The 26616-nt window shown below is 30.8% G+C and overlaps 1 protein-coding gene across 1 annotated transcript in view; it reads left to right on the top strand.

The window, feature by feature from the left end:
- The first annotated feature begins 4169 nt into the window (after positions 1 to 4169).
- LOC145324312 (uncharacterized) overlaps positions 4170 to 26616 on the top strand; it is a 29737-nt gene continuing 7290 nt past the window's right edge. Inside the window, exons 1-17 of the mRNA XM_080166929.1 lie at positions 4170 to 4227; positions 8639 to 8770; positions 8953 to 9060; positions 9589 to 9650; positions 10107 to 10182; positions 11148 to 11196; positions 11493 to 11582; positions 13034 to 13098; positions 14824 to 14928; positions 16082 to 16138; positions 18517 to 18574; positions 21053 to 21155; positions 21271 to 21408; positions 22065 to 22102; positions 22510 to 22543; positions 23116 to 23155; positions 24913 to 25008. Coding sequence (XP_080023055.1) covers positions 4176 to 4227; positions 8639 to 8770; positions 8953 to 9060; positions 9589 to 9650; positions 10107 to 10182; positions 11148 to 11196; positions 11493 to 11582; positions 13034 to 13098; positions 14824 to 14928; positions 16082 to 16138; positions 18517 to 18574; positions 21053 to 21155; positions 21271 to 21408; positions 22065 to 22102; positions 22510 to 22543; positions 23116 to 23155; positions 24913 to 25008 — 1303 coding nt within the window. The 5' untranslated portion in view covers positions 4170 to 4175. The remainder of the gene's footprint in view (positions 4228 to 8638; positions 8771 to 8952; positions 9061 to 9588; positions 9651 to 10106; positions 10183 to 11147; positions 11197 to 11492; positions 11583 to 13033; positions 13099 to 14823; positions 14929 to 16081; positions 16139 to 18516; positions 18575 to 21052; positions 21156 to 21270; positions 21409 to 22064; positions 22103 to 22509; positions 22544 to 23115; positions 23156 to 24912; positions 25009 to 26616) is intronic.

The following is a 26616-nucleotide window of genomic DNA, read 5'->3' as shown; positions in this document are numbered from 1 at the left end:
GTCATAAAAATGTGGGAGATGAGAGGAGAAATAGGATAGAAATCACCTAAAAAGGAGAAGGATAATTCTTCATCTTTATGACGTCACATGGCTGATTTTAGTGTCACTTTGTCCCTCTATATTGTACTGTATTACAGCTAGATTTCTATAAATATTAAAACAATAATTTTAACATTAATACAAGCTTTGTTGGCCAAGGCCTTTGGCCCCTCAGAGCTAACAAAACTAGTTTTTCCTTTTTATTTCTGCGAAAAGCTGTCTATAATATGATGCTATATATAACTATTCCTATATTAGTTTTTATATTGATAAGAAAAGTTTAAAAGTTTAGTTCCCTCCCAGAATATCTCTAAAATAATGCGTCTATAACAAGATGCTCTGCTCATGTGTGTTCATGTTTTTTTATCAGTTATTGTGAACTGCTTCTTTGAAAATAGTGAACTCTTATATTAAGTAGCAAAGCTACTCTGTAATTTGAAATATCCATCTGTCAGTTCTGAAACGTTTTTGGAGAAACATAATTTTTTCGGTTACTTTTTAAGATAGACGCCTTAAATTTTCAGATATCAAATAAGGTCACATTTTACATATTTCCACAGTTTCATTAAAGGGGTAGTTTCATGAAATGCATTTGAACTTAATTTAGTGAACCGCATATTTTTTCCTGATTAATGGGTTAAACTGCATATATATGGCATATAATTGAAAGAATTTCAATCTTCTACCACGTAGTTTTTGAAATATCAAGACTTGAAAATCGTCTTTTTAAATTGCATATATCACAAAAAGACGATTTTCAAGTCTTGATATTTTCAAAACTACGTGGTAGAAAATTGAAATTCTTTCAAATATATGCCATATAAATATAGTTTAACCCATTAACTAGCAAAAAATATGCGGTTCACTAAATTAAGTTCAAATGCATTCTAAATCGATTCCTAGATTTTTATATTATAAATTTTATAAGGTTTTGTGATTTATTTTAGGTTAATGTTTATTTTTATGACACTGATTTATAGTTGATTTTTTCCAGATGAACATCCACAACTTTAGAGCTTTGCTACTTATGGATGTTGTCTATTCCAAGATTCTCTGCTCATATGTTTTAGTGTTTATGTCTCAGTTATTGAAAACTAGCTTTTTTAGTATGTGTGAACTAGGATTTTGTTAACCCTATTTCAGGGGGAAGGGTGTTGTACAATAAACCCACCACCCTTAATGTTTTTGCCTCTGAATTCAATTTTATGAAAGATGGAGTTATAAAATTTTCTGACATTAAATGTGAAAATATGCATTTTTCTTGAAGAACTTGTATAAAACTTGTTAACCCATTAGTGCCGAGCGCCACTTTTATGGACCTATCGAGCTGAAAATTTTAGGGAAGCTTTGTTATGGTAAAAACGGAATTCCATTTTTTTTGTTTTGCTCGTGCCCAGGAAAGTTGCAATAAAACCCGGCTCGGCGCGAGTAAAGAAACCGTTCAGCATAGGCATTCAGCATTGGCATTTTTCTTGGTTTTCAAATTTTGTTGAGCTATACCGGCAAACAGAAGTAAGCAAAACTGCCTGCTACAGGGGGAAATGAAAACCAGGGTAGTAAAGGGGGGATTCATACTGAGAATGATGCAATCCTGAAACTGAGAACCGTTTTTTTTCCGGAATTTTTTGGAACCGGGCAATAAAAGCCGATTCATCACTAATGGGTTAATTTTATGAAAGATGAGAGCGCCACTTTTATGGACCTATAGAGCTGAAAATTTTAGGGAAGCTTTGTTATGGTAAAAACGGAATTCCATTTTTTTGTTTTGCTCATGCCCAGGAAAGCTGCAATAAAACCCGGCTCGGTGCGAGTAAAGAAACCATTCAGCATAGGCATTCAGCATTGGCATTTTTTGGTGCTTTCCCCTGGCATTCAAGCCAGGTTTTATCCTAAATATCCAGTTATTTGGCCCAAAAAATTAAAAATGTAATTTGTATGTAGAGTAGCTAATACTATGATACAATCTGTAATTGAAAACTACATAACCTCATGTAATTGATAGAGCTACAAGTAAGATATCACATTTAGTGTTTTTGCTATAGGTGCCACCCTTTTCACTTTAAAAAGTTTTAAAATTTTGAATCTATATGTGGACGGGTATCTTTACTCGCGCCAACCCGGGCGATAAAACTTGCAGGTATCTTTACTCGCGCCAAGGCAGACCTATATAGAACGTAAAAAAACGATACAAAAATCATGTAAAAAATAATAATTTGAATAAAAACAATTCACAAATGGATGTAGTTGCCAATAAACTTTAAATTTCACGAAAAAAATCAGCAACTTTACTACAAAAAAGTTAGAAGGGGTATTTTCAAATGACCTCGTTTTTCTTGGTTTTCAAATTTTGTTTAGCTATACCGGCAAACAGAAGTAAGCAAAACTGCCTGCTACAGGGGGAAATGAAAACCAGGGTAGTAGAAGGAGGATTCATACTGAGAATGATGCAATCCTGAAACTGAGAACCGTTTTTTTTCTGGAATTTTTTGGAACCGGGCAATAAAAGCTGATTCATCACTAATGGGTTAATTTTATGAAAGATGGGGTTACAAAATTTCTGACTTATATATGAGTTATATTAGGAAATTTAGTTGTGATTACTACATCTTCAAAATAAGTAAATCAAGATTTTATCTATATAGATTTTTAAATAGTGAAACTACTCTATAGTTTATTTTTTATGTCTGTCAGTCTGTCATTCCCATTATTATGGACCATACTTAACTAAAATTAATTAAAACCAACAAATATAATTTCATTTGAAAAGTAAGACTCAAAAAATATGCGTAAAAAAATTCTTTTCATTAAAAACATAATTTTTTATTACACTATTGTATAAAGTTTATTCCAGTGACAAAAATAAAAGAATTTTTACCTTTATTTTGCTAAAAAAAATGTTATCATGTAAAAAGTTACTTTTAGCTCAGTCACATTTTCAAAACTTTAGCTCTAGAAATCTCCGATGTTAATCAAGGTGAAATTAAAAATTTAAATATTCTTGTGTGGAAATGTATAGAGAACAAGGAAATATGAAACTTTTGATGATAATCAGGAAATATGGGCTGTACGTACACCCTATCAATACTTTTTTGTGTGTCTTACTGTATGTTTGGTGATTTTCCTGATAAGAATCCAATATATAATTAAAGTAGTCTGTTAGCCTGTCTGTAACAGCCATTTAATTTATGCCTCATTAAGATGACATTAATTTCTTTCCTGCTATTTAAGAAAGAAGGCTCTAATTTTTGGTAAAACTTAGCTGCTCACCAATACACGTCTGCCTGTCTGTTACACTTCTTCTTTCGGGTATAGTCCCTTTCGTGGCAACGCCCCTTATGGGGCGATTCGTCGTATTTTTTAAAATGGCTTTTAATAGGTTTTTTTAGGTTAGGTCAAATTATATTGGGTTAGAATTGTACTTTGTTGCCCTAGAAATTAGTACTCCAAAAATCAGATCAATTTAATAATCTCATGAAATAAAAATTACCTATTAAAAGGTTATAATTCAACATGTTTAAAATGGGCGTACAGACATTCTGGTAATGATTGTAGAGTTAGTGCGCTTTCTAAATCGTACCTAACTACTACAGGAATCACCATGCAAGGTTTAAAATCAATAGGACAGTTTTAACATGCTTAAATAAAGAAAAGAGCTAAGACAGACTTATAGACAGATGGACCGACGTTTTTTGCTTTTAAAAAGTCCAAACTGTACTACTGCTTAGAAATTAGCATCCAGTCTATAAGACATTTGATCGTCCTTTCATCTCTTTTATTGTTGTAGCAAAGCTAATCTATATTGGTGTCTGTTGGCCTATTATCATACAAAATAAAACAAATTTCTCTAATTAATCTATTCTTGATTTTAACAAATAATCTTTAAATCAACTTAATTGTATTCCCACAAGTCCCCATTTTTTTGTTCTTTGCTACTTATGTAAGTTGTTATTTTGTTTGTTCAATAAATGAAAATTAAATACTTTAATCTGATTCAAACATAAAACATGAAATGAAAAAACTGTGTTAATTCCATAAAAAATAGAATAAAGGTTTTGGTCAATGAGAGTTTAATGGAGTACTATTTGTTAATAAAGAATAATAATATTAAAAATATTTTTAATTCCAGATCCAACAAAATGTACTTATCCCCTTTGTGGGTAAGCATCATTTGTGTAATTTTAAATCAAGGTAGGTTTTAATGTTTTTATGTTAGAAACAAAAATTGGAACATCTATTACAACAAGCATAACATCAAATAATAAATATTGAGTGAGTTAGGAGTTTGGAGATCAAGGAAGAGGGGGGGGGGGGAAGTTTTGACAAATTTACGTAAACCTGGTGCCTAGGTTTCTCATTCAGAGGCTTTAAAACTTTTAAAATGAAATCATCCTATTGTTTAAATAAGGGGTGGGGGGAGTTTTGAACACATTTGCATAAACCTGGTGCCTAGGCTTTATCTTCGGACTGAGATGATAGGTAATTAAAGATAAAATCATTCTTATATGATGAAATTCACAAAGTTTTTAAATTTTTGGATATGCCTCCTGATTCCGGAGCTTTTTAAAAAAAGTTATAGGTCAACTTATATTACAAAATATGCATGTTATATTTTTTAATGTTATTCACATATTTGAAGAAAAAACATGCATATTTTGTTTCATAAGCTGACCTCTAACTCTTAAAAAATTTTTTAATAGAGACCACATGGAGGACTGCAGCTCCAGAATATGGAAGTCTATCCAAAAAATCTTAAAACTTCTTCAAATTCATCATATAAGAATGATTTTATCTACAAATTGAGCTGTGTGTTTTTCCTTAGATAGTCTCTTTTCAACAACGTCGCTGTGTATTATTTGATTTTATCATTAATAACCTATCCTCTCAGTCCAAAGATAAAGCCTAGGCACCAGGTTTACACAAATGTGTCAAAACTCCCCCCCCCCCCTTATTTAAACAATAGGATGATTTTATCCTTTCATATAAAGTAGCTTTTTTAGCAGTCTGTTATTCACTGAACTTATTTGGGTAAAATTCATTGAGGTCCCAATATGGTTTTCGGTTATAATTCTGTCCCTCTTGAACATTAGAATACAGAGTCCCTTGATGCATGGTGCACAGTTGTTGTAATCTTTATATTTTAAAATCAGGCTATTTTGAATGCAACTAACATAACAAAAAATCAGTACAAGTGTAGAATAATATATTTTGGCAAAACAGCTCCAAGGGGTTTTGAGATATGTAGTATTAGGAATGCACAATTAACCCTTAACGGCCAGGGGTGGGGGGAGAGGACGTTGAACGCTCCAACTCCGGTTTTTTCAATTTTAGGTTCCAGGTATGATCCTGCAGGTCCTGATCCTCCAGGTCTCAAGAAATCTTTAAAAGGCTCCTGTGGCCTCAATTTTTGACTTAGAGACTTCAAATTTTAAATTTGAACGCCCCCCCCCCCCATCCGGTTTTTCTATCTCATTTTCTGTGTGTGAAAGATAAAGAGCCCAAACTGTGTGACTTTTTAAGTTTGGGTATGACACATAACTGAGAGTTGGAATTTTTTTAATATCTCCATCCTGGCGGGCAAAGGATGCCAGCAAAAATATTTTTTTGACTTAAAAAAAGCATTTTATCCTTCAAAAATTTTAAAATATCCTCTAGTAGTACATCCTTACATTAAATACAGGTGTTCAAGTCAATTTCAGGTTCCAGGTATGATCCTGCAGGTCCTGATCCTCCAGGTCTCCAGAAATCTTTAAATGGCTCCTGTGGCCGCAATTTTTGACTTAGAGACTTCAAATTTTAAATTTAAGCTTTTCTTACATGTCTATATATAATGTATTAAAATTTCATAAATATCCGCCGCCGTTTTCCTGCCAACCGCTGGCTGCGGCGGCGGGAAGCTGCCAAGTACAGCTTTGGCCGCTGAAATTTATATTTTGATATTTCTAACATAAAATTTACATAAAGATAAACATTTTCTGAAAAACAAATTTTTTATATCTACAAAAATAAAAAAATACAGCCGTTTGAAATTTTTAAGTAAATAAGGTTGTCAAATAAAATGGTGAATGAAGCAAAAATTGACTTTGAATTACCTAACGCACCCCCCCCCCCCCCCCAACCGATTAAGGTGCGACTGTTAACCCTTAACGGTCTGGTTTTTTCTATCTCATTTTCTGTGTGTGAAAGATAAAGAGCCCAAACTGTGTGACTTTTTAAGTTTGGGTATGACACATAACTGAGAGTTGGAATTTTTTTAATATCTCCATCCTGGCGGGCAAAGGATGCCAGCAAAAATATTTTTTTGACTTAAAAAAAGCATTTTATTCTTCAAAAATTTTAAAATATCCTCTAGTAGTACATCCTTATATTAAATACAGGTGTTCAAGTCAATTTCAGGTTCCAGGTATGATCCTGCAGGTCCTGATCCTCCAGGTCTCCAGAAATCTTTAAATGGCTCCTGTGGCCGCAATTTTTGACTTAGAGACTTCAAATTTTAAACTTAAGCTTCTCTTGCATGTCTACATAACGTATTAAAATTTCATAAATATCCGCCGCCGTTTTCCTGCCAACCGCCGGCTGCGGCGGCGGAAAGCTGCCAAGTACAGCTGCAGCCGCTAGAATTTATATTTTGATATTTGAAATATAAAATTTACATAAAGATTAACATTTTCTGCAAAAAAATTTTTATTCTAGCTTCAAAAATAAAAAAAATTACAGCCGTTTGAAATTTTTAAGTAAAAGGACCTAAAAACAAAGGTTGTTAAATAAAAGGGTGAAGGAAGCGAAAATTGACCTTGACTTACTTAAGGTCGGAAATTTATCATAACACAGGGGACTTACACAAAAATTTTTAGCCCTCTAGCTCTAATAGGAACTGAGATAACATGGGGGGGCGTTAAACGCCCCCCCCCCCCCGGACTGATTAAGGTGCGGCAAGGGGCCCGACTGTAAGGGGTTAAGGGTTAAAGTCAGTGTAGTTTTGTAATTATTGCTGTGTCAATGTCCCTCAATAAAATGATAATTAGTACAGGAAGAAAATGGCAGAGGTATCATTGGATTAAAAATATTTTAGTTATCCAATACAAAACATTTTGATTGTTGATTGTTAAACAATAAGATATAAGTCTGTTAGTTTTTAATATGTGCGATCATAACATTTCATGTATTTGGCCATTTCAAAACAATCATTTTGTAGTAGAGGGTACTGAATACAACCCCTCTACTACAAGGCATAAATTTGTCCGATAGAGCCCCTAAGCTCCAGTGGTGCTATCCAATGAAAGTCCTTCTGATCTATATGTTTCGAAGCTTTATTAGATACTGATTTAAACAACAACAAAAAGTCATATTTATAGTCAAATACAATGTTAAATATAGAATTGGGGTAGGAGCCCCAAGTGGCGTGTGTGAGAAGGAGGTGCACTATCTGCGCAGAGGCAGGAAGGGTAGGCGAATGCTGAGGGTAGGCGAAGGAAAGGGTAAGGTCCAGCCTGTAGAAGGGGAGGGGGGTAATCCAATACCCCCTTCAACTTGTGATAATCTAGGGATAGAGTTTAACTTAAAGTCTAGAAAATAAAACATTATGATAACCCGTTTTACCCCATCCCTTATCCTCTACCCCACTTTTGCTTTCATTACAAAATTCTTCCATCCTAACTTAACAACGCTATTCAATAATGTAGCTCACCAAATTTACACATAAGGTGACGTTAACATGGGAAATACATATAATTAATTATGAAAATAATATATCCAATTGCGTCTGTCGATAAAAAGAGAAAGACGCAATAAATCATTTAGCTCTTTATTTTTAATTTTTTAAGTTTAAAAATATTGTACTCGGCTATTCCTTGGCCGATTTAGGCTTTTAATCACATCCTGGCCGAGACAAATTTAGACCGTTGACTAATCAAAAATCGGTTCAGTTAGAGGGATACCCAACGTCTCAATTTATTGCTACCAAAAGTCTTGTAACTACGTTGCAATTATATAAAAACCCGTAAATTGAGTTTAATCAAAGGAGTATACTACACATTTCAATCACGCCCCCATCCCATGATACAGCGTGGCATTAATTTGTCATCGACCAATCTAGGTGTTCCAGGCTGACCGCCCTAGTTAATCCCCTGCGCTGTTGATAACAATGGCCTTTGTTGTCTGGGTGAAGGATTAGGGGCAGATGATTTGTAGATTGTATATCTAATATTAGCTTGCAGCAAATCTTCTTTACAGAACGCTGGTCGGTCCGTCTACCACAATTTCATTGTCTTAGTAAAAGATGCTTTGTGTAAAAATTAACGGAATTGTCAGTTAAACCGTCATATTTGTGCAAATATAGATAGTAAGTTTATTTTTTTGTAACAATAACTTAAGAAGGTTGTATAAATTATCTAAAACCTACAATTTGGTTTAATTTGTATAAGTAATGAGTGATTTAGTACAGCATGTTTGAATTTAGCATAACTTTCCACCTAAAGCTGCTGTGACTTCTGATCATAATTTATAAAAACAACAGATTTCTTATATAAGGGTATTATATTTCTATAAATATGTATTAAATGGATGAACAAGTTAATTCATACAATCAATAATCTTTGTACAGGAACGTGTTACAAATACAAAGTGTTAACAGATGCAAGGAGAAGCTGGACTGATAGCAGAGCAGAATGTCAGAAAGCTGGAGGCGACCTAGCTAATATAGAAACAAATGATGAATGGCAATATGTGAAAAAAGGTACATGCCCCTTTTTTAAAAAAGCCTATTCCCCCCATTTTTTAGTTTTATTTTCTATGTGCTATTCCTAAAAAGGCTATAATTCAAAGCATTTTTTAAATTTTAAATCCGCTTGTAGTTTATATATTGTATTGCAAAGAAAAATCATATCTTCAAAGAATTGTTGTTAAAAACTTATTCAGACTTGGTGACAGAGGTGCTCAACCAGATTGGAGCTAATTATGGTGTATGGCTTGGTGGTACTGATGAACAACAGGAAAACACTTGGATGTGGACAGATGGATCTCCAGGTATTAACTGTAACTGTTTTTGTTAGTTAGTAGTAACAAATAGATGGATATATTTAAAGTTAATAAAGAGGGTTATTTTTTTCACGTTTTTCCATAAAGTTGTGTGCAAAATCCAGTCAAATGCACTCATTAGGTCAAACTGTTCTTAATTTTTATCAAATGGATAGTATAATAAAATGCAAAATTAAAAACAGTTAAAAACCTAGTAAGTGGATTTGACTGAAAGCATATGATCTACTTTTATGGAATTATGTAGAAAAAATTACCCAGTTTTTTGGCTTTTCTCAAAATATCTTGGGGTTTAACAGTCTTTTAAAAGTAATATGGGTAATATAGAAGATTTTTTACCCGCTCCAATAAAAAAAAAAAAAGATTTGACGTCCCTGCAGGCCCCCCATTTATAATATAGATTCATTTTAATATAATAGGATCCACAATGGTATTTTGTGTGAAATCATCATTGATGTTTTATTTATTTCCTTGTATTTATATTGATGTAAAAATTGAATTTCTTATTTTATAATTTAGTTAGTTTTACTTATTGGAGAAAATGGTATCCGCGGAACAGAACTGATAGCAACTGTCTTGCAGTAAATTGATTTTTTATAATATTAGTACTGAAGAGTAGAATAAGATTAAATTTCATTTCAAAATATTGATCCAAGCAAGAGATCTCCTATCAGAATTGAAAAATTAAGGTCATTTCTGCAAAATTTCTTGGTTTTCATGGTTATTTCAGGATATTTCTGGCTAGGATCAATATTTTAAAAACGAATTTTCATCTTTGCTCTACTACAAATTCAGGAGAAAAAAGAAAATTTGTCCCCAAAAAATTAGTGATTTCTACATTGAGAGAATAATTTCAAAATCTATTACATATCTTATATAATATATTACATTATAACAAAAATGCAACAAATTACAGAATAAAAATCATACTAAAATATAATTGTAATGCATTTTCATCTTACAGTATCATTTTAAAATAAAATTACTGTTTCAAATAAATAAAGGACATGATTGAACGCTAGCTTTGCAAATTTTAGACCACTGACTATGGCAATTGGCAATGGTTTGACTGGTACTGTGATCGTCAATACTATGCTGTGTGTGAGATACAAGGTAATTACAGATACTTATATAACATGTTCCTGGGTAAAAATAACTTGAATACAAATAGTTCAAAATAAAAGGGGTAAGGAGGCAAATAATGGCTCAAATTGTACTTTAGTAGGAACTTCTATATAAAAAACCACACAGAATCTTAAAACCTATAGAAACTAACACTATGACTACAACCACTACTACTACAACCACCACTTCTACAACCACTACTACTGCAATAGGAAATCTGCAGCCGTCATTTAAGTGTTTCAATTTTTAAAAGCGAAGCTTTTCTATAAATAGGGTTGGTTTGTCCATCCGTACGTCCATCTGTCCGAGATAGTTAGCTTTTATTCCTTAATTTAGGCATAATAGAATTGTCCTATTGATTTCAAATTTTGCATGATGATTCCTGTAGTAGTTAGGTACGATTTAGAAACTGTAGCAACTCTATAATCATTACCAGAATTTTACGTACATCCATTTTAAACATGTTGATTTTTCTACTTTTTTAACAACAAATTTTTATGTGATGTAATCATCCATTTTTTCAAATTCCTGACAACAAACATTCAATTCATAATATAAAAAATGCCTGTTAACCCTTAATAACCTGTTTTCTATCTCATTTTCTGTGAGGGCTTTAACTGAGTGAATTTTTAAATATGGGTTTGACACATAACTAAGACCTAATTTTTTTTTATACAATTGTACATTAAATGGACAAGGTATGATATACTAAATGAGAAAAAAATCAGGATTTCTTGGATGCTCAAGTTACAAAACCTGCAATGATTCTGTTCAAATAATGAATCTACATTTAAAAAGCACAACAAAACTTTTAGTAGTAACTATTTTAGGCAAATTATATTTTAAAGATTATTATGTAAGGGTCCTTTTATGGATTTATCTCACCAAGCAGCCACAGGAGCCATCCTAAATTCACTAAAATTTTTGTTTTCAAGCTAAAATATTTAATTTAGTCACAGATGATGAAAGTTTTGATTATGATACTGGAGATAGCATGATCAGGTAATAACCTCTCTGCATTAGTGTAAAACATGTCACCTTCAAACTTCACTATTCAAACAAAGTTAAAAATAGTACCTACAACTTGAGGCACATGACAATAGTTAGAGAAAGGGGAATGCCTTTTCCAATAAACAGGCACATTGCCATGTACTTTTATGACTGCAAAACTAATGACTTGCAATTAAAGGGTTATTTGTCAGTTGGATATTACTTTACCTAATTTGAATTACTAATATATGTATATAATAAAAAATATTTTAAAATAGATCAATAAAGTTAATCTTAAAATTCTCTAGGAATGCTAGTTATCGCTGGAAAGATGGCATCATCCATTACAGATTCAATGACAATCAAAGAGGTGAAGGATATGATGATATTAGAAGAAGGTAATTAAATTATAAGTTAATAATTTCTTAGAATTAAATCTGTCTTGTGTTTTTTTAATCAGCAAGGCTACTTTAAAATTCCCTTTATCAGTCTGACTGTCTGTGTGGCTCTGAGGAAATAGAATTACCTACTTTCTTTTTCAGATAAATAGCCTAATTTTTTAGTAAAGATTTGGGTACCCTATAAAAATACTCTAGGGAAATGATGAGGTCAAGACAAGCTTTTACTAATTTAATTAGTTCCTGATATTAGTTGAAAATTTTCTTGTTACTTCAAAATTTACTGTTTTCTTTGAAGTACCTTCAACCTAACCTCCTTTATTGTCTTATTTTGTTATTCGTTCATATTCCAGTAGAATAGATAGATATTGGAATTTTCTAAAATGGTCTCTAATATTTTTCTAACTCTAATACTTTTTTAACTATCTTTTTTCAATTTTTGATGTCAAATTACTTTTTTAACACAGCAAAAAGGTGAAACATAAAATTGGATAGTTTAGAGGAATATAAAATTATTTTCATATTTTAAGTCTCTAATATTGCACACAATTGACCAAATTGGACAGATAGGCTGCCTTTATCCAAATACATTCTTTAAAATAAGCCAATAAGAGCATGTTGGAATGATTTTTGAAAATGCTTTGAAGAGAAAAAAATGCTTTGTGTTTTTTACATTGAAGGAACAAAAAAAGATGAGTGATGTTGTCACTTTGTAATAAGAAAGCCAAAAAACAGCAATTTGATATTATAAACAAAATAGAAGAATCTAAAGCATAAAATTTAAATTAACTTATTCTTGTATATTTATTTCTAATAATATTTGAATAGGACTTGGTGATTAAACGATTTTAATGGATGATCTCACATGTCATAAAAGAAGCAATTTATTCTTAGGTCTTTTTTTTTAAATTTACAACACTAAAAACCATTTCTGAGATTTTAAAAATATGAATCTTTTTTTAAATATGAGTTAATGTACCTTAAAGACATTTTAAATTTTTAAAAAATGCCTTAATATTCAATTTTTGCCTATAAGATGATTTTAAAGCAATAGTTTTAAAAAAATTATTAAAAAGTATTAGAGCTAGAAAAATTAGAAATCTCCAATATCTGTCTATTCTACTGGAATGTGAACTAATTTGCATGTTCAACGTAAAAGACAAAATAAGACAATAAAGGAGGTTAAAGGTACTTCTAAAAAAAAATATTTTTTTCACCAAACGTAATTAAAAAATTTTATAGAACTAATTCGATATAGGGAAATCTTGTTCTGAACTCATTGTAAGGTCCCAGAACACTCAATGAAAACTGTCTCCTAATGGTGTTTTTCTAACATAATAGGTGTGATGGCAAATGTGACTTCCATCAATAGTCAGAGTTTTTTTTTATATTATTCAAGGTGTCATTAAATATCAGTAGTTACTTGGTTTCAAATTAATTTTAAAATTTAGGTTTACAGTTACTCAGAAAAGAATAATCCGAAGGCAAATGCAACTACTTGAGTCACAACTTTCAGGTATTTTTCTATTTTATTATTAAATAGAAATGTTTGATGTTCCTAAATTTTTCACAATTGATTTAATTAAATTGTAAAACAATGCAAGAAGAGTCTAAAATCAATATATTTTCACAGTAATTCGTTTTTAATAGAGATATAAAGGGTGAGCCACATATAACCAGCCTTTTTCTAATTTTCTAACAAATGAACATAAAATAGTCTATTTTATTGAATTATAAAAACTGGGAAGCAGAATAGGTATATGACTATTAGATTATTTTTAAAAATGGCCGCCAGTCTCAATCACTGCCTATACCTACCTCCTCAACCGCTGGTAGGTCCAGGTCAAAATGTACCTGTCCAAGCTGGCAAAGTTCTCCTTGATAGTGTCAATGAGGGAGGTCTTTGTGGTATTGGCACGTCTATTGGTGCATGCTTCAAGGCCCAAAAATCCATTAAATTAAGATTAGGCTGCTTGGAGGCCCCATTTCCTTAGGAACGTGAGTAACTGCAGGATCCAAATTCACCCAACTTTCAAGCTATCCATTGACACAGAGGCTCTTATTTGTACCACAGTAGAGCTATAACAACGTTCTATACCTTTTTGGAAATGGCATGAAGATTCAGCTAGGGTTGTTAGCGCAATCCATAGTCTAAAATGAGTTTTTAAGTTCCATATGGGTCTCTAACTTTGAGAACCAAGAAATTTTCACAATTTTACACAATTTTTTACGTTTTTGACATAGCCTGAGTACTACAGCCAAGCCATTTTAGATAGAGAGCTCTCCAGTCTTTTCTAGTGTCTTTCTTATCTATCTAACAGTATCCCCAGCAAGTTGCATAACTCTACCTAATCTGATTTAGTGGGCTGAGGTTCAATTTAGTGGGCCCTAGTCTAGAATCCAGATTATACCATTGGCGCATTTAGAATCTGCATTGTTTAATACATGCGCGGCCAGCTCAAAGTACACATCCCCCATGGTCCCAAGATTTTTATGGGCAGAAAAGTCATTACCTAAGCTTTTTATAGTGGGGTCAAAGGTCCTGATTGGTCAAGTAGTTTTGGCGCTATGGCCATTTTAAAAAAGTCCAGTTATGTGTTGCACACCCTGTATATAGAGATAATTTGGCTCAAACAATAGAATTTTTTTATAGGCAGTGTAAGAACAATCAATTGTTATGTGCAATGTTTTTTTAATATTAATAAAAGCCTTTTATTACTAAAAAACTGTATTAAATAAGTTTTAGTTCTGAATAAACAATGGTTAAAATTTTTAAAATTGAAAAAATGATTTTTAAGACCTTTATTCTTGTTTCCTTACATGGTATTTTAGTTGACTTTGATAATGTTTAAACTGTGACAATTTTTTTAATAAAGAAACTATCTAATTAATATTAATTCCTTTTTTCATCATGAGAAATATCTTTACTGTACATTATGCTTCTAGATACAATAATTCTACTACTTTATATTTCTACATTTATTCAAAATCTTGATTGATAATTTCCAAATCCTCTCAATTCATATTTTTTTCCTCATCACTAAAGATTCTTATAACTCTGGGAATGGATTTTAATTTTGGAAGGTTGTCTCCATTGCCTACAGAAAATATCCTTACTTCTCCCCACAAAAAAAAAAATCACCTTTCCCTTCACACCCCCTCTTGAGCAAAAACTGGATGGCAGGGCATTTTCTCAGGACACAGAAGGTGAAGCCCATGTTAATCTATTTATTCACTTAAGGTTGTATCAGATTTATTGATCTGGATGAAAATCCTGATTCTGAACTATATAATGGACAAGAATTGGAAATTACAAGATGGCATTTTTCATGCAAGGCAACAATAGGTACAACTTTCAGAAGTTTTTATCTTGAGGTATAACACTTACCTTTTTTGTACAATATCAAGAACTTTATAAACATCATTTATGCAAATATAGGGAAGGAGAACTAAGTTAATTTCAAACTAATACTTACTAAATCTGTAGACTATATACAGATTACAAAATTCAAATAAAGTTCAAAATTCCGCCTGCAGTGGTAATGGTAATCAATCAAAGTTACCTAGATGTTACAAAACTTGGCATATAGATAAGAATAGCCATTAAGTACAAAAAAATTGTAATCTTTATTATCATATCTGTAGCTACTCTTTGTCTCTTTTTTAGTTCATCTTTCCATCAGTCTGTTGTGAGGCAGACAAGTGAATTGCTTGATTGCTATTTGAGACAATTAGACAGTCTTTTTAATTCATCTATATTTCCCCCAAATACTGTTTTTGAGATCTTTTGCTTCATTGGTGCTGATGTTTAGAAAATTAAGAGTGGAAACTAGTAAACAAAAGCTGAATCTAAATTTTATATTTGTATTAAAATCATCCAAAATGAATAGCTAAGTCCCTATTGGATTTTCCTATCTTCTTTTATTTTCAGTGCATATATACAAACACATTTAGTTCATTTATATTGCTATGTACAAACATTGGAATTGTACCATAATCAAACAGTAAAGTTAGGTCTTTAACAGTGTAAATCATCAATAAATATTACAATTAGTATTACTCCCAAAATGCTACATTGAAGAATTAAAATGTTATTTTTTTTGTAATTCAGACCAAGATTCTCCAACTTCTCTTGGTTTCTTTCATTCAGATGGCTTTTGAACTAATTGAGCTTTAACTTGTAAATCAGCATTATTCAGCTTAATTAAAAGTATAACATGAGTAACAGAATCAAAAGCTTCTATTGCATCAAGGAATACTCTGACAACATAGTCTTCATATTTTATAGATTCCATACTAATTAATTATACTAAAAATTGCATGGTTAGTTACAATTCTTTGTGAAAACCAAACTGATTTTCATCAAATAAATCATTAGCATAAAAAAATTTAATAACCTTCTACAAATTAGATTTCAAAATAGAATAGTTATTTAAAAACTAGAAACTATAAGCCATACTTCATAATTTTTACAAAACTTATTTAAATTATTTTTTCAGGATCTAGATCTCCATCAATATTAAATCTTGGCCCTGTAGAATGCTATGCTGATAATGGTATACTTTTGATAGAATGTATATTATTCTGTACCTAAAATCTAGAGGGATATGATTGCAGCTTAAAGTGATCACAATGCATTTTTTAAAAAAATACCAACTGTTAGATTTACTGAAGTTATTTATGAGTTTAAATAAAATGTATATTAATTTCAAATTAAAAGTAATTTATAATTTCTATTTTTATAGTTGATACATTTCTCCCTACCCTAAACAATCAGGGCTCCCTATTTCTCAATTTTTTGCTCTCATTTCATTTCTAGGCAAAATACAGACCCAAGAACCAAGTTTTTAATCAAGGAGAATTGATCATATATAAAAATTTCAACTACAGTGGTCACTGTCCTAGTCATAAAATATACAACAAGTCTAAGTGTTTTGGTTATTTATGTTGAAAAGAATAATAACAAGAGAAGGTTGGTTTATTAGGATTCATGCAACTGAAAACGTTGCAAGCATAATTGTAAATGACTGAAAATTTTCAATTTATTCCAGTGCAGAAGGGAAAATAGCTAAGAAATTACAGATTCCGTCATAAGTCTAAAATTTCAAATTTGGCCAAATCAATTTTGCCGTATCTGTAAGTCTTTTTGAAATCTTTGCTATTTTAAAATATGATTAAAACTGCAAAAAATTTGCACCTTTTTTGCATGCTACTTTAGAGTATTCTAAATTTCTCAAACTTATTTTTTTTAAAAGGGGGAGGGGTTTAATGTACCATCTTGTAATCAATGTGCAAATGGCACTTGGCAAGAGTAATCCTTGGTAAGTCTATTTTCCCTGAATTGAATAAAAAGTTCAGCCAGCTCAGCCATTTAGCCATTTTTGCACTTTTGTTTGGCCAAATTATCAATAATAATAAAAATAAACTTTTAAAAAAATTCTATCACCAGGTGATTAACAGCTAGAACTGACTTAAACTCGGTGTTTTTTTTTTCAAGAGAAGTTTTTTTAAAGCAATTTTATCCCAATAAAAGTATTAGAATTTAATTATTAATGGCTTTTTTCGCATTTAAATACCATTAATAGAACAACAAAAAATATTTCAGTTAAAAGTACAGTAAAATCTGAAATTCAAAACTTAGGTGTCAACATCTAAAAATAATTTTAGCACATTTTTCTTATCCTCAAATCTTTTACCTTTTGCAAGAATAGCTGAAAAATGCTTCAAAGTGAAGATATAGAAATAAAAATTGATACAGATACTATTGAGGACATGTACTAAAACATATTAAAGTTTAAAGGCCATAACTCAACCAGAGAGGGAGTACTGGCCCCAAAAAGTCGACTACTGAAGATCCAATTTTTTTCTTGCATGTAGTTATTTATTCAAGTTGAGGAAAATAAAACTAGATACTTATTGAAATTTTATAAAGATAGACTAGTATATTTGCTCATGAAGCTAGGGTGTGATTTTTTTAATTACCACCCCCTTGAAAGCATTTGAGGAGGTGGGAGTTTTAGTGGGGTGTATACTATGTATAGAGGTGTATGTGTAAGACCCCTAGAGGTAGTAACCACCCCCCCCCCCTTTATTGTTATGGTTCTAGCAGAAATCCTTTTCTATTCATAAAGGATTTAAAGGGAGTGTGAACGTAAACATTTCTCATCTGATTATCAAATCTTAACATTTTCTAAGCACATTTCACTACACTGATCAACCAAAAACGTCCTATTAACAAAAATATCCAGGAATAATGCCTTGATTTTATGGTATTTTGGGAGGGAAAAAGGAAAAAACAGAGAAAATCTGAACGTTTTTGTTTCTTATAATGTTTGTATGGATATTTAACTTGTCATATATAGTTGAAACAATTTACTTACTGTTAAGGATTTATTTTATTTATTTTAATGCACATTTTATATAATACGGAAAATTTCTTCCTTTCCCCTTACCTTATAAAAATCGTCGGAAAAAGCCGTTTTTTTAAGCAAACAAAAGCGCCTTTTGCTCAATCTGTGAGATATTATGAATGAGATAATGTTAAGATTTGATATTAAGATGAGAAAAATTTACGTTCATAGTCCCTTTAATTAATACTTACTGAAAACATAGTAGGCAAGATAGCTAAAAAGTAAATAATTTCATTCACAAGATTTATCAACAGTGTACTTCAAATCAGGAAAATATTACCATAAAAGGTCTCACAACAAAACTGAAGTTGGTTTTGATACCTGAGTTACAATTTTTAACTCTCTTAACACTCATAAAATATTATTGAAATATAAGTTTTTATCAGATTTTTAATTTAATACCTAGCTTTTTGATATCTAAGTTATCATGATTAAAAAATCTGTCAATTGTATTTCTAAACAAAACTTGATTAAACGATCAGAAAATTTTTCAAATGAAGTTCACTAATCAAAATTATTTTCAGGAGCAACAGTACTTCATGAGCTTGCCCATTTGATTGGTTTTATACATGAACATAACAGGTTTGTATGGTAATTAATCAAGTTAATAATATACACTACAAGGCTCCACTTATACATATATTAGGTAATTTCAAAAAAAAGAAATTTTGGTCGCGGTTCAAATACCTGTTCTATATATAAAAATAAGCAATACTATGAATTTTTTTGGTTCTATCTTGATTCTAAGTGGTAGAAGGTAAAATCAAGATTTTTCGAAAATACGCGAAGAATGAATCTTTAAACCTGAACATTAAGGTTATCGGTTACCGGTCTTTAGGCTGTACTAAGGGCACCGGTTTGTCATTTTAGACTATAAGTTCAAACTGTAACTGCCTTTCATTTGCCTTGCCATTTTAAAAAGATAAAGAACGCCTTTCTGCCCCATCTGTGGTCTGAGATCTGAAAAAATTTGTCAAACCAAGGATCCCTTTGTACTCTAAAGTCATGTATCAAGAACTGAAAAACATCGAAGTTTCATCCTAGTTTTTAAGACAATAACTCTAAAATTGGCCACAGATGAGCTAGAAAAATGTTCTTTAGCATTTTAGTAATGGCATTGGATTCTACTAGGAGGTACCATTTGAACATATATTCTGAAACGACATGAAATATTGCATTAAAGTCGAGAACTGAAAATATTTTAAGATTCTTGGATTTTGGTAATTATTGGTTTAGTATATTGGCCATAGAATCAGTTCTAGGTGTCCAAATCACTTCCAAAGGTGTTTTTGTTGTCAGGGTAATAAGCTGGGTCAGATATTTTACCTAAAACCAATAAAACTGACCATCTAATGACTTGACTTGGCGATATGGTATGACCTCCCTGTAAGAGATAGAGTATGTCACTGTCAGTTAGTATGTACTAAGACATTTATCAATTAGTATCTGTATTCTTTTTTTAAAAGATATTTCAATTTAGAAGCGTTTTACAGCAATTCTTACAAAAAAAACGAAAATGGCAAATTATTGCAAATTTTCATCAAACAAGGATGACAACAACCATAAAAGCGAAGCTCCGAACTGGTAGGACAAACGAACATGAACACTTATTGAGTGTCAGAATTGAATAAGCAGAATACAAATGTATAAGTTGAAAAAAATAGTACATTGTTCCAAAACTGCTAAATACAGGATACTGTTTAAGGACATACTTCAATTTTTAGAACTTGATTATAGACATGTTTTACTTATATGATTGTACCTTGTTGTAATAGGAATCAGTATTCCAAAAATCAGATGAAAAGGATATTTACATCATATAAAAATGGATATACGGATATTTTGGTAACATTTGATTTATAGAGTTGCTACGCTTCCAAAATCATACTTTACTGTTATATGAATCATTATGTCTAAATTAACTGTCTTGGAAAGATGGACAGTTGGACCGACCCTAATTTTTGCAAGACTTTTGCCCTTCTGGTGTAAGCTGGGTGAGAAATAGACTTTCAGCCCTTAAAGTTTTCTCTTTGTTATGATAATAGCTCTCTATAGACACATTAACAACAAAGATTGGTCTACTGTCTTTAGCTCTCCAGGAAGACCTGGCAAAGTCAAAACTTGGATTTTAAAGGCGAAGGTGAAACATTGAAATTTTTTTGATTACCCGTCTTCAGGGTACGAATTTTAGACTAGGCATCCTTTAATGTTATCTCCTACTTACAATAAGACCTTTCTAAAACACCTTAAAAACCATTCTAGCCCAACTCTAGCGGGATAAGAGCACCTGTGCCAGCAGGCAGGTTGAAAGATGGACTTTTCGAGCTTCATGGTTTCAATCCTTCAATGGAGCCTTGGTAACACTTTTTTCAGATCTCAGCTCACAGAAGGGCCAGAAAGACGCTCTTAAGCTTTTTAGAAATGCAAGAAGAATGAAAGGCAGTTGCCATTTTAACTTATAGTCTAAAATTACTTTAAGTTGCCTTTAGGGCAGCCCAAAGACGGGTAACCAAGAACCTCGATGTTTTAGATAGTTCGCGTATTGGCAAAAAAAATGCAAAATCACCTTCTACCACTAAGAATGCTTCTAGAAAGCTAAAATTGCATATATAAGCTTATATTTATGCATAGAACAGGTATTTGTACCGCGACCTTTGATTTTTTTCATTTGGTTACATTATGAAATTACCTACTGTATATGCATTTCTACATCTGAAAATTGAAAAGGTTATTTCTAAACATTGGATTTCATTCAAAAGAATTTATTTACCATTTTTTTTTAAACAAGAAAACACAGCAATTATTTTGGGGTAGGGTTATATATTATATATAAAAAATAATTTTAATCCTTTTAACTAAAAAATTTGACTGAAGAAGAGAAATTTTTTTCTGGAAAATTATGTGAAATAAAGAGTATTTTATAAATATTAATTGAATCTATTACATAAATTTTTGTTAATGAATAATGTTTTTGAATCCTAATCAACAAGAAATATCTAAATACACTTTCATTTTAACTTTTAAAATTCTTAAAACTCAAAAATCCAAATAAAATTTTAGACCTGACCGTGACCAATTTGTTGAAATAAAACATGAATTGAGGAATACAAATTTCAAAGACAAAATGATCATTCGAAATGACACTCATGGAGAAACACATGAGGTAAAATATAATTTTTAATTTATGCTTCTCTAAGCAATAACTAAAATACATTTTTTAATATGTTGTAAAGAATTTCTTACCAAAATATGAAATATTATAGTTTGAATATATTTAGACTCCATACGACTACTTCTCCACAACCCATTATCCAGAAAGTGGAGGACATTGCAAAGATAATGAGACAGCATGTATAATTGTCAAGGAGCCATTTAGAACATACTTCAATGACACTGGTTTGCTCAAACAATATCCTGTGAGTGTTATTTTGATTGAGTCTAATCCTTATAATAAAGTAACAGGATGTTTGTTTGTCTATGCGTTTGTATGTCTTTACAAAATGATCTCCTAACTGCTGAACCGATCAGGCTCTCCTTTGCAGGGTAGCTTCTAATTGGTCCTTGGAAGGTTTTTTAACTACAAAAAAAATCGACCTCCCCTACTTTTTTTTTATTTTAATTTTTAAATATAAAAAAAAATTGGTTATCAAACTCAACTTCACCCTCCTCAAGTTCCCCTAGAGGCCTCAAGGGGGTCATTGCTGCTAGTTATGGATATCTTATGTTGATATGCCATTAAAGGGACTGTGGTGAATATAAAAATTTATCATCGGATTATCAAACCTTTAGCTATACTGATCATTTAAAAATGTCTTATCAACAAAAATATCAAGGATTTATTTCTTGATTTTGTGGCAATTTTAGAAGGAGAAATGGAAAAACACGGAAAATCTGAGTTTCTTGGGATGTTTAACTTGTCATATCTAGTAGAATTATCCTAGAATCAGTGCCCTTTGCAGGAAGGAAGTCAAAATTATCACTTGCCTAATAGTTAAATCCTACCCAAGACCAGTTGTTTATGAAATATCCTTTAAATTGATTATATTTAAAACTTAAACAAGCCTAATTTCAGAGACAATTATCTCCAGTGGATGTGGTTGAGATTTCAAGGTAAATTTTTTTTAGATATTGTTCGTTCAATGCCCCCCCCCCCCCTTTGTTTTTTTTTGTCATTTTCTGTGTGTGAAAGATAAAGAGCCCAAACTGCTTGACTTTTAAAGTACTTTTAAAGTCGGAAATTCATTATCAAACAGGGGACTTGCACAAAAAATTTTAGCCCTTTAGCTGATCTAATAGGAACTGAGTTCAATGCACCCCCCCCCCCCCCCCCCCCACCGACCAATTAAGGTGCGGCATGAAATTCTAAAGAAACAAAGGTTGTTAAATCAAAGGTTGAAGAAAGAAAAATATGACTTTGACTGACTTATGACTAAAGGTGGCTTGGTTTTGCTTGGGATTCTAGACCACTACATGTTGACTATCAATTTTGTACCCATGTTATTTTGTTTTTATTTCAGAGCCTATAACTGTAATGTGACTGATGAAATGAATGTAAGATTTACTTTATTTTTCAATCAAATGATTTTACTGAAAAAAAAGTTATGAGAATTCCTAGTGTTGATAAAAAATTTACTTTTGAAATTAAGATAGGAATATTCTTCTCATTCAAACAAAAACTCATTTTTATGCTAAAATGTGGTTTAGTTTTGGTTTTTAATTTTCATTTTTTCCCAACAGTAGTAATTTTTATTGAACATCAAAATTAAAAACAACAAAATCTTCCAAATTAAATTGAAAAATCTTTGAATTATTGGTCAATTTAATTTCAAAGATTTAAAATAATATTTTCAAAACAAAAAATTAAAACTTGAATATCTTTTTTCAAAGATTGAATTTCAAAAATCGGTCTGACAGTTTTTCCAAAGTTGAGAAACTCTATCAAAAGGAAAAGGTTTGAAACTGATAGAACATTTCTTTATACTAAAACATATTTTAAAGAAATGAGTTATTTAAGCATAAAAATGTTACCCCCGGGAAATAAATGAATATTTACATTTACTATATTTTACTATTTAAGGGGTTGTTTATATGAGAATGATTTATTACTAATTATAAAATTTCAGGAGAAATATGAGGAATACAAGAAAAAACTAGATGAAGCAGGTTAACAGAAAAAATGATAAATATAATGTATAAATGTAAAGGACCTAAGAAATCTTCTGCAAATCCCGTATCCCTTATCCCTGTAATATGTTTGTACAATACATTTGTGAATTTTTTTATGTAGATTTCAAAAATGGTGTTATTTTTTTAAAATTTTGATTATTTGTATGTTTTTTTTAAACAAAAAATTTTATCAAAGAAATCTAACTATTTTTCGCTTTCTGGACAATTATAGATATTTTACAATAGATAGGATGTCTAAATCCCCAATCACTTAATATGACCAATAGGAATAAAACATAGACACAATCATACCACAAAAAAATTTAATTGAGAGTAAACAATTTGACATGTATTTTTGCAATAATTGATTAATACAACTTTCTTAAAATATTTGAATTTAGCTTCGGATAAAAGTTGTTTAGGGAAATTATGATGTCTAAAAACTGTATTAGTTTATTAGGATTGTTTATCTAATAATAATAAACCCATTGTATGGAGAATATTTCAGCCAATTATCGCATCGTATCATAGTCATCTTTCCTCCTGTACAATCAAAAACATAACCGGTTCTAATCCACTGGATATCATTAAGTTTCATAACCTTTAACCACCCTTCCTTTCTCTTGATTTCTCTCTTTCTCTGTCCCTCTTACTAGAGAATGACAGAAAGGGGTGATATTTTGTAGATTTGATTTGCAATTTTATTATTTAAATTTGGTTAAAAATTACATACAGTAAAAAAAGGAAAATAAGAAGAAAATATAAAGTTTTTAAACTTTTAGATTTAGATAAAAAAAATTTATCTCCAAAATAAAACCATGTAAATTGCCTAGTTGGTGGGGGGGGGAGGGTTGAAAGTTGGGGGAGTGTTCTATCTCACGGTTTTTTTCACTTTCTTGTCTAAAAGCTAGCTTCATATAGTATATATGTATATATAAAATAACGTTTTTTTAATGTAATGTATTTAAATACACTAAAACAATTTTTTATTTACAAAGCTACCTTTTCACTAGCAGAAAAAAATAAAAGAAAAATATAAGATTTTGAACACTCCACCCCTTCTTTCTCTTTCTCCCTCTAAAACTCTTACACCTTTCCCCCTTTTCTATTCTCTCTCTCTCTCAATGCACTTTCTGAAATTTCTTAATATCTCAGAACACATGTAATAATTAGTTTTGCTACTTGTTCTGAAGAGCAATTTAATTTAAAACATATCTATAGCTTTTTTTCCATAATGCGGAAACTTGTCAATATGTGTCGATTAAATTTTTGAATTAAAAAAAACATAGAAATAATAATTTTTTTTTAAAATCAACATTATTTTAGAAATCTACGTAAAAAAATTCTCAAATATATTATACAAACATGCAATCAGGGATAAGGGATAAGGGATTTGCAGAAGATTTCCTATGTCCTTTGTGTTTACAATACAAGTAAAATAATTTGCAAAATAGATCTTTTAAAAATAACTCTCATAATCCTATTTATATTCTTTTTGAAATACAATAGGAATAAAAGGAGGTTTAAGGATTTGGTTTTATATCCCATCCATAATTTATATGGTATCCTGACCATTTGAGGGTACCAACTACATCCTTGCCTGACTTGTCTAAAGAGTAAACAAACAATAAAAAAATTACTACTCCCCTTCACTAATTTTAATTCTAAAAAAATTTATGTTGTTATTAATGTTCTTATACATTCTTATTTATAGATAGTTAGATTTATATTTCACAAAAGATTAATTTATGTAGGAAATCTTCTTCTTGATGCATCAAATGCAGGACTATTGGAGAAAGTAAAGTATTATATATCCAATGGTGCAGATGGGAATTTAAAGGATAAAGAAGGTGAGTAATTTTTATCTCTAAATCATTATCTGCACGTCCAATCATCCTTTATCAATATCATTGTTTTACCCAGTCTTTACATTTAAAGGGAGTGTGAACGTAAAAATTTTTCATCTGATTATCAAATCTTAACATTGCATTGTCTAAGCCCATTTCACTACACTGATCAACCAAAAACGTCCTATTAACAAAAACATGCAGGAATAATGACTTGACTTTATGGTATTTTGGGAGGAAAAAAGGAAAAAACAGGGAAAATCTAAACGTTTTTTTTCTCATAATGTTTGTAGGGATATTTAACTTGTCATGTTTAGTTGAAACAATTTACTTCATGTTAAGGCTTTTATGATATAAAATTGCAAATTAGTTTTTTAATAACATAGTAATTAGGTAATAAAGATCTATTTTAAATTCATATTATTGACAAAAAAATACCTCACTGTCTACAAAGGGTTGATTCTCAGAGGTTATTTAAAATAATGATATACCTTTTTATTGTGTTGGACAATAAATAACCCACTTAGGAGAATTAGTTTACATTTTCATCTGACTGTTTATTAAGAAATATTGCACTTTTATCAATTTCTAAGTAACTATACATTAGTTTAAAGCAAGGATTAGGTTAAAAGGCAGCATAACTGTTAGAAAAAATAGAGAACTATGTCAAAAAGCTTAGTTGTTGCTATAGAAGGAAAAAAGACAATTAACTGCACATTTTTATAGTCCAGAAATTTTTTCCCCAATCTTAGAAATGATAAAAATCGGCGGAAAAAGCCGTTTTTAAGGAAATAAGAGACAGTTTTGCCCTATCTTTGAGATTATATGAATGAGATGATGTTAAGATTTGATAATTTGATGAGAAACTTTCTTGTTCACAGTCCCTTTAAGTAACAAGCCAGAACATACTCTAGAACTAGTTGATTGATATATTAAAATATATTGATTAAAAAGTGGCTTAGAATTACTTCTTTGTAAATACTTTCTTTCTTTAATTTTAAATTAAAACATTCAGTGCAGTTATAAGCAATTAATTTAATTGAATATAAGAGAGGGAATTAGTTTTTAATTAGTTTTTTTTTATTTTTGGTCTGCTGTTTGGTTAGTTTGTATTGGTTAGCCCTGCATGGTTAGGCAGGGAGTAAGGGAGGGGACAATGGATCAAATATTCAATTTTTAGGAGTCTCAGACTTTGGGTACTGGCTTAAAGGGAATGTGCACAAATACAGCAGATTTTGGCTGACTTTGGGTACTTGCGCATCAATGCCTCGCTAACTAGCTGAGCTAGTTTGAATATGCAGACAGAAAAATTTGTTATTAATGGCTGGTTTTAACAAATATTTTTTCCCAAGAAAATGTCATTTCATGTATAGAAACTCTACTGTGATATTTATGTATAAATTAATCTAAGAACCGCTTGACTTTATGTGTCAATTAAAAATATATGAGAAGGGTTTAGGTAGTTCTAAACAAGATTTTTCAAGTGATTAATTACAGAATGTTTACTACATTGTGATGTTAGAACTAATTTTGTTCTAAATTAGGTTACCATAATCCCTTTACAATTTTGGTAATATTTTCTTGATAAATCTGGTTTTCATTGCTTTTCAG

This window comes from Acartia tonsa, chromosome 7 (assembly GCF_053477335.1).
Source record: "Acartia tonsa isolate MP-2025a chromosome 7, ASM5347733v1, whole genome shotgun sequence".
NCBI lineage: Eukaryota > Metazoa > Arthropoda > Copepoda > Calanoida > Acartiidae > Acartia > Acartia tonsa.
The sequence above is the reverse complement of the archived record's forward strand: the minus strand, read 5'-3'. Positions and strand labels throughout refer to the sequence as shown.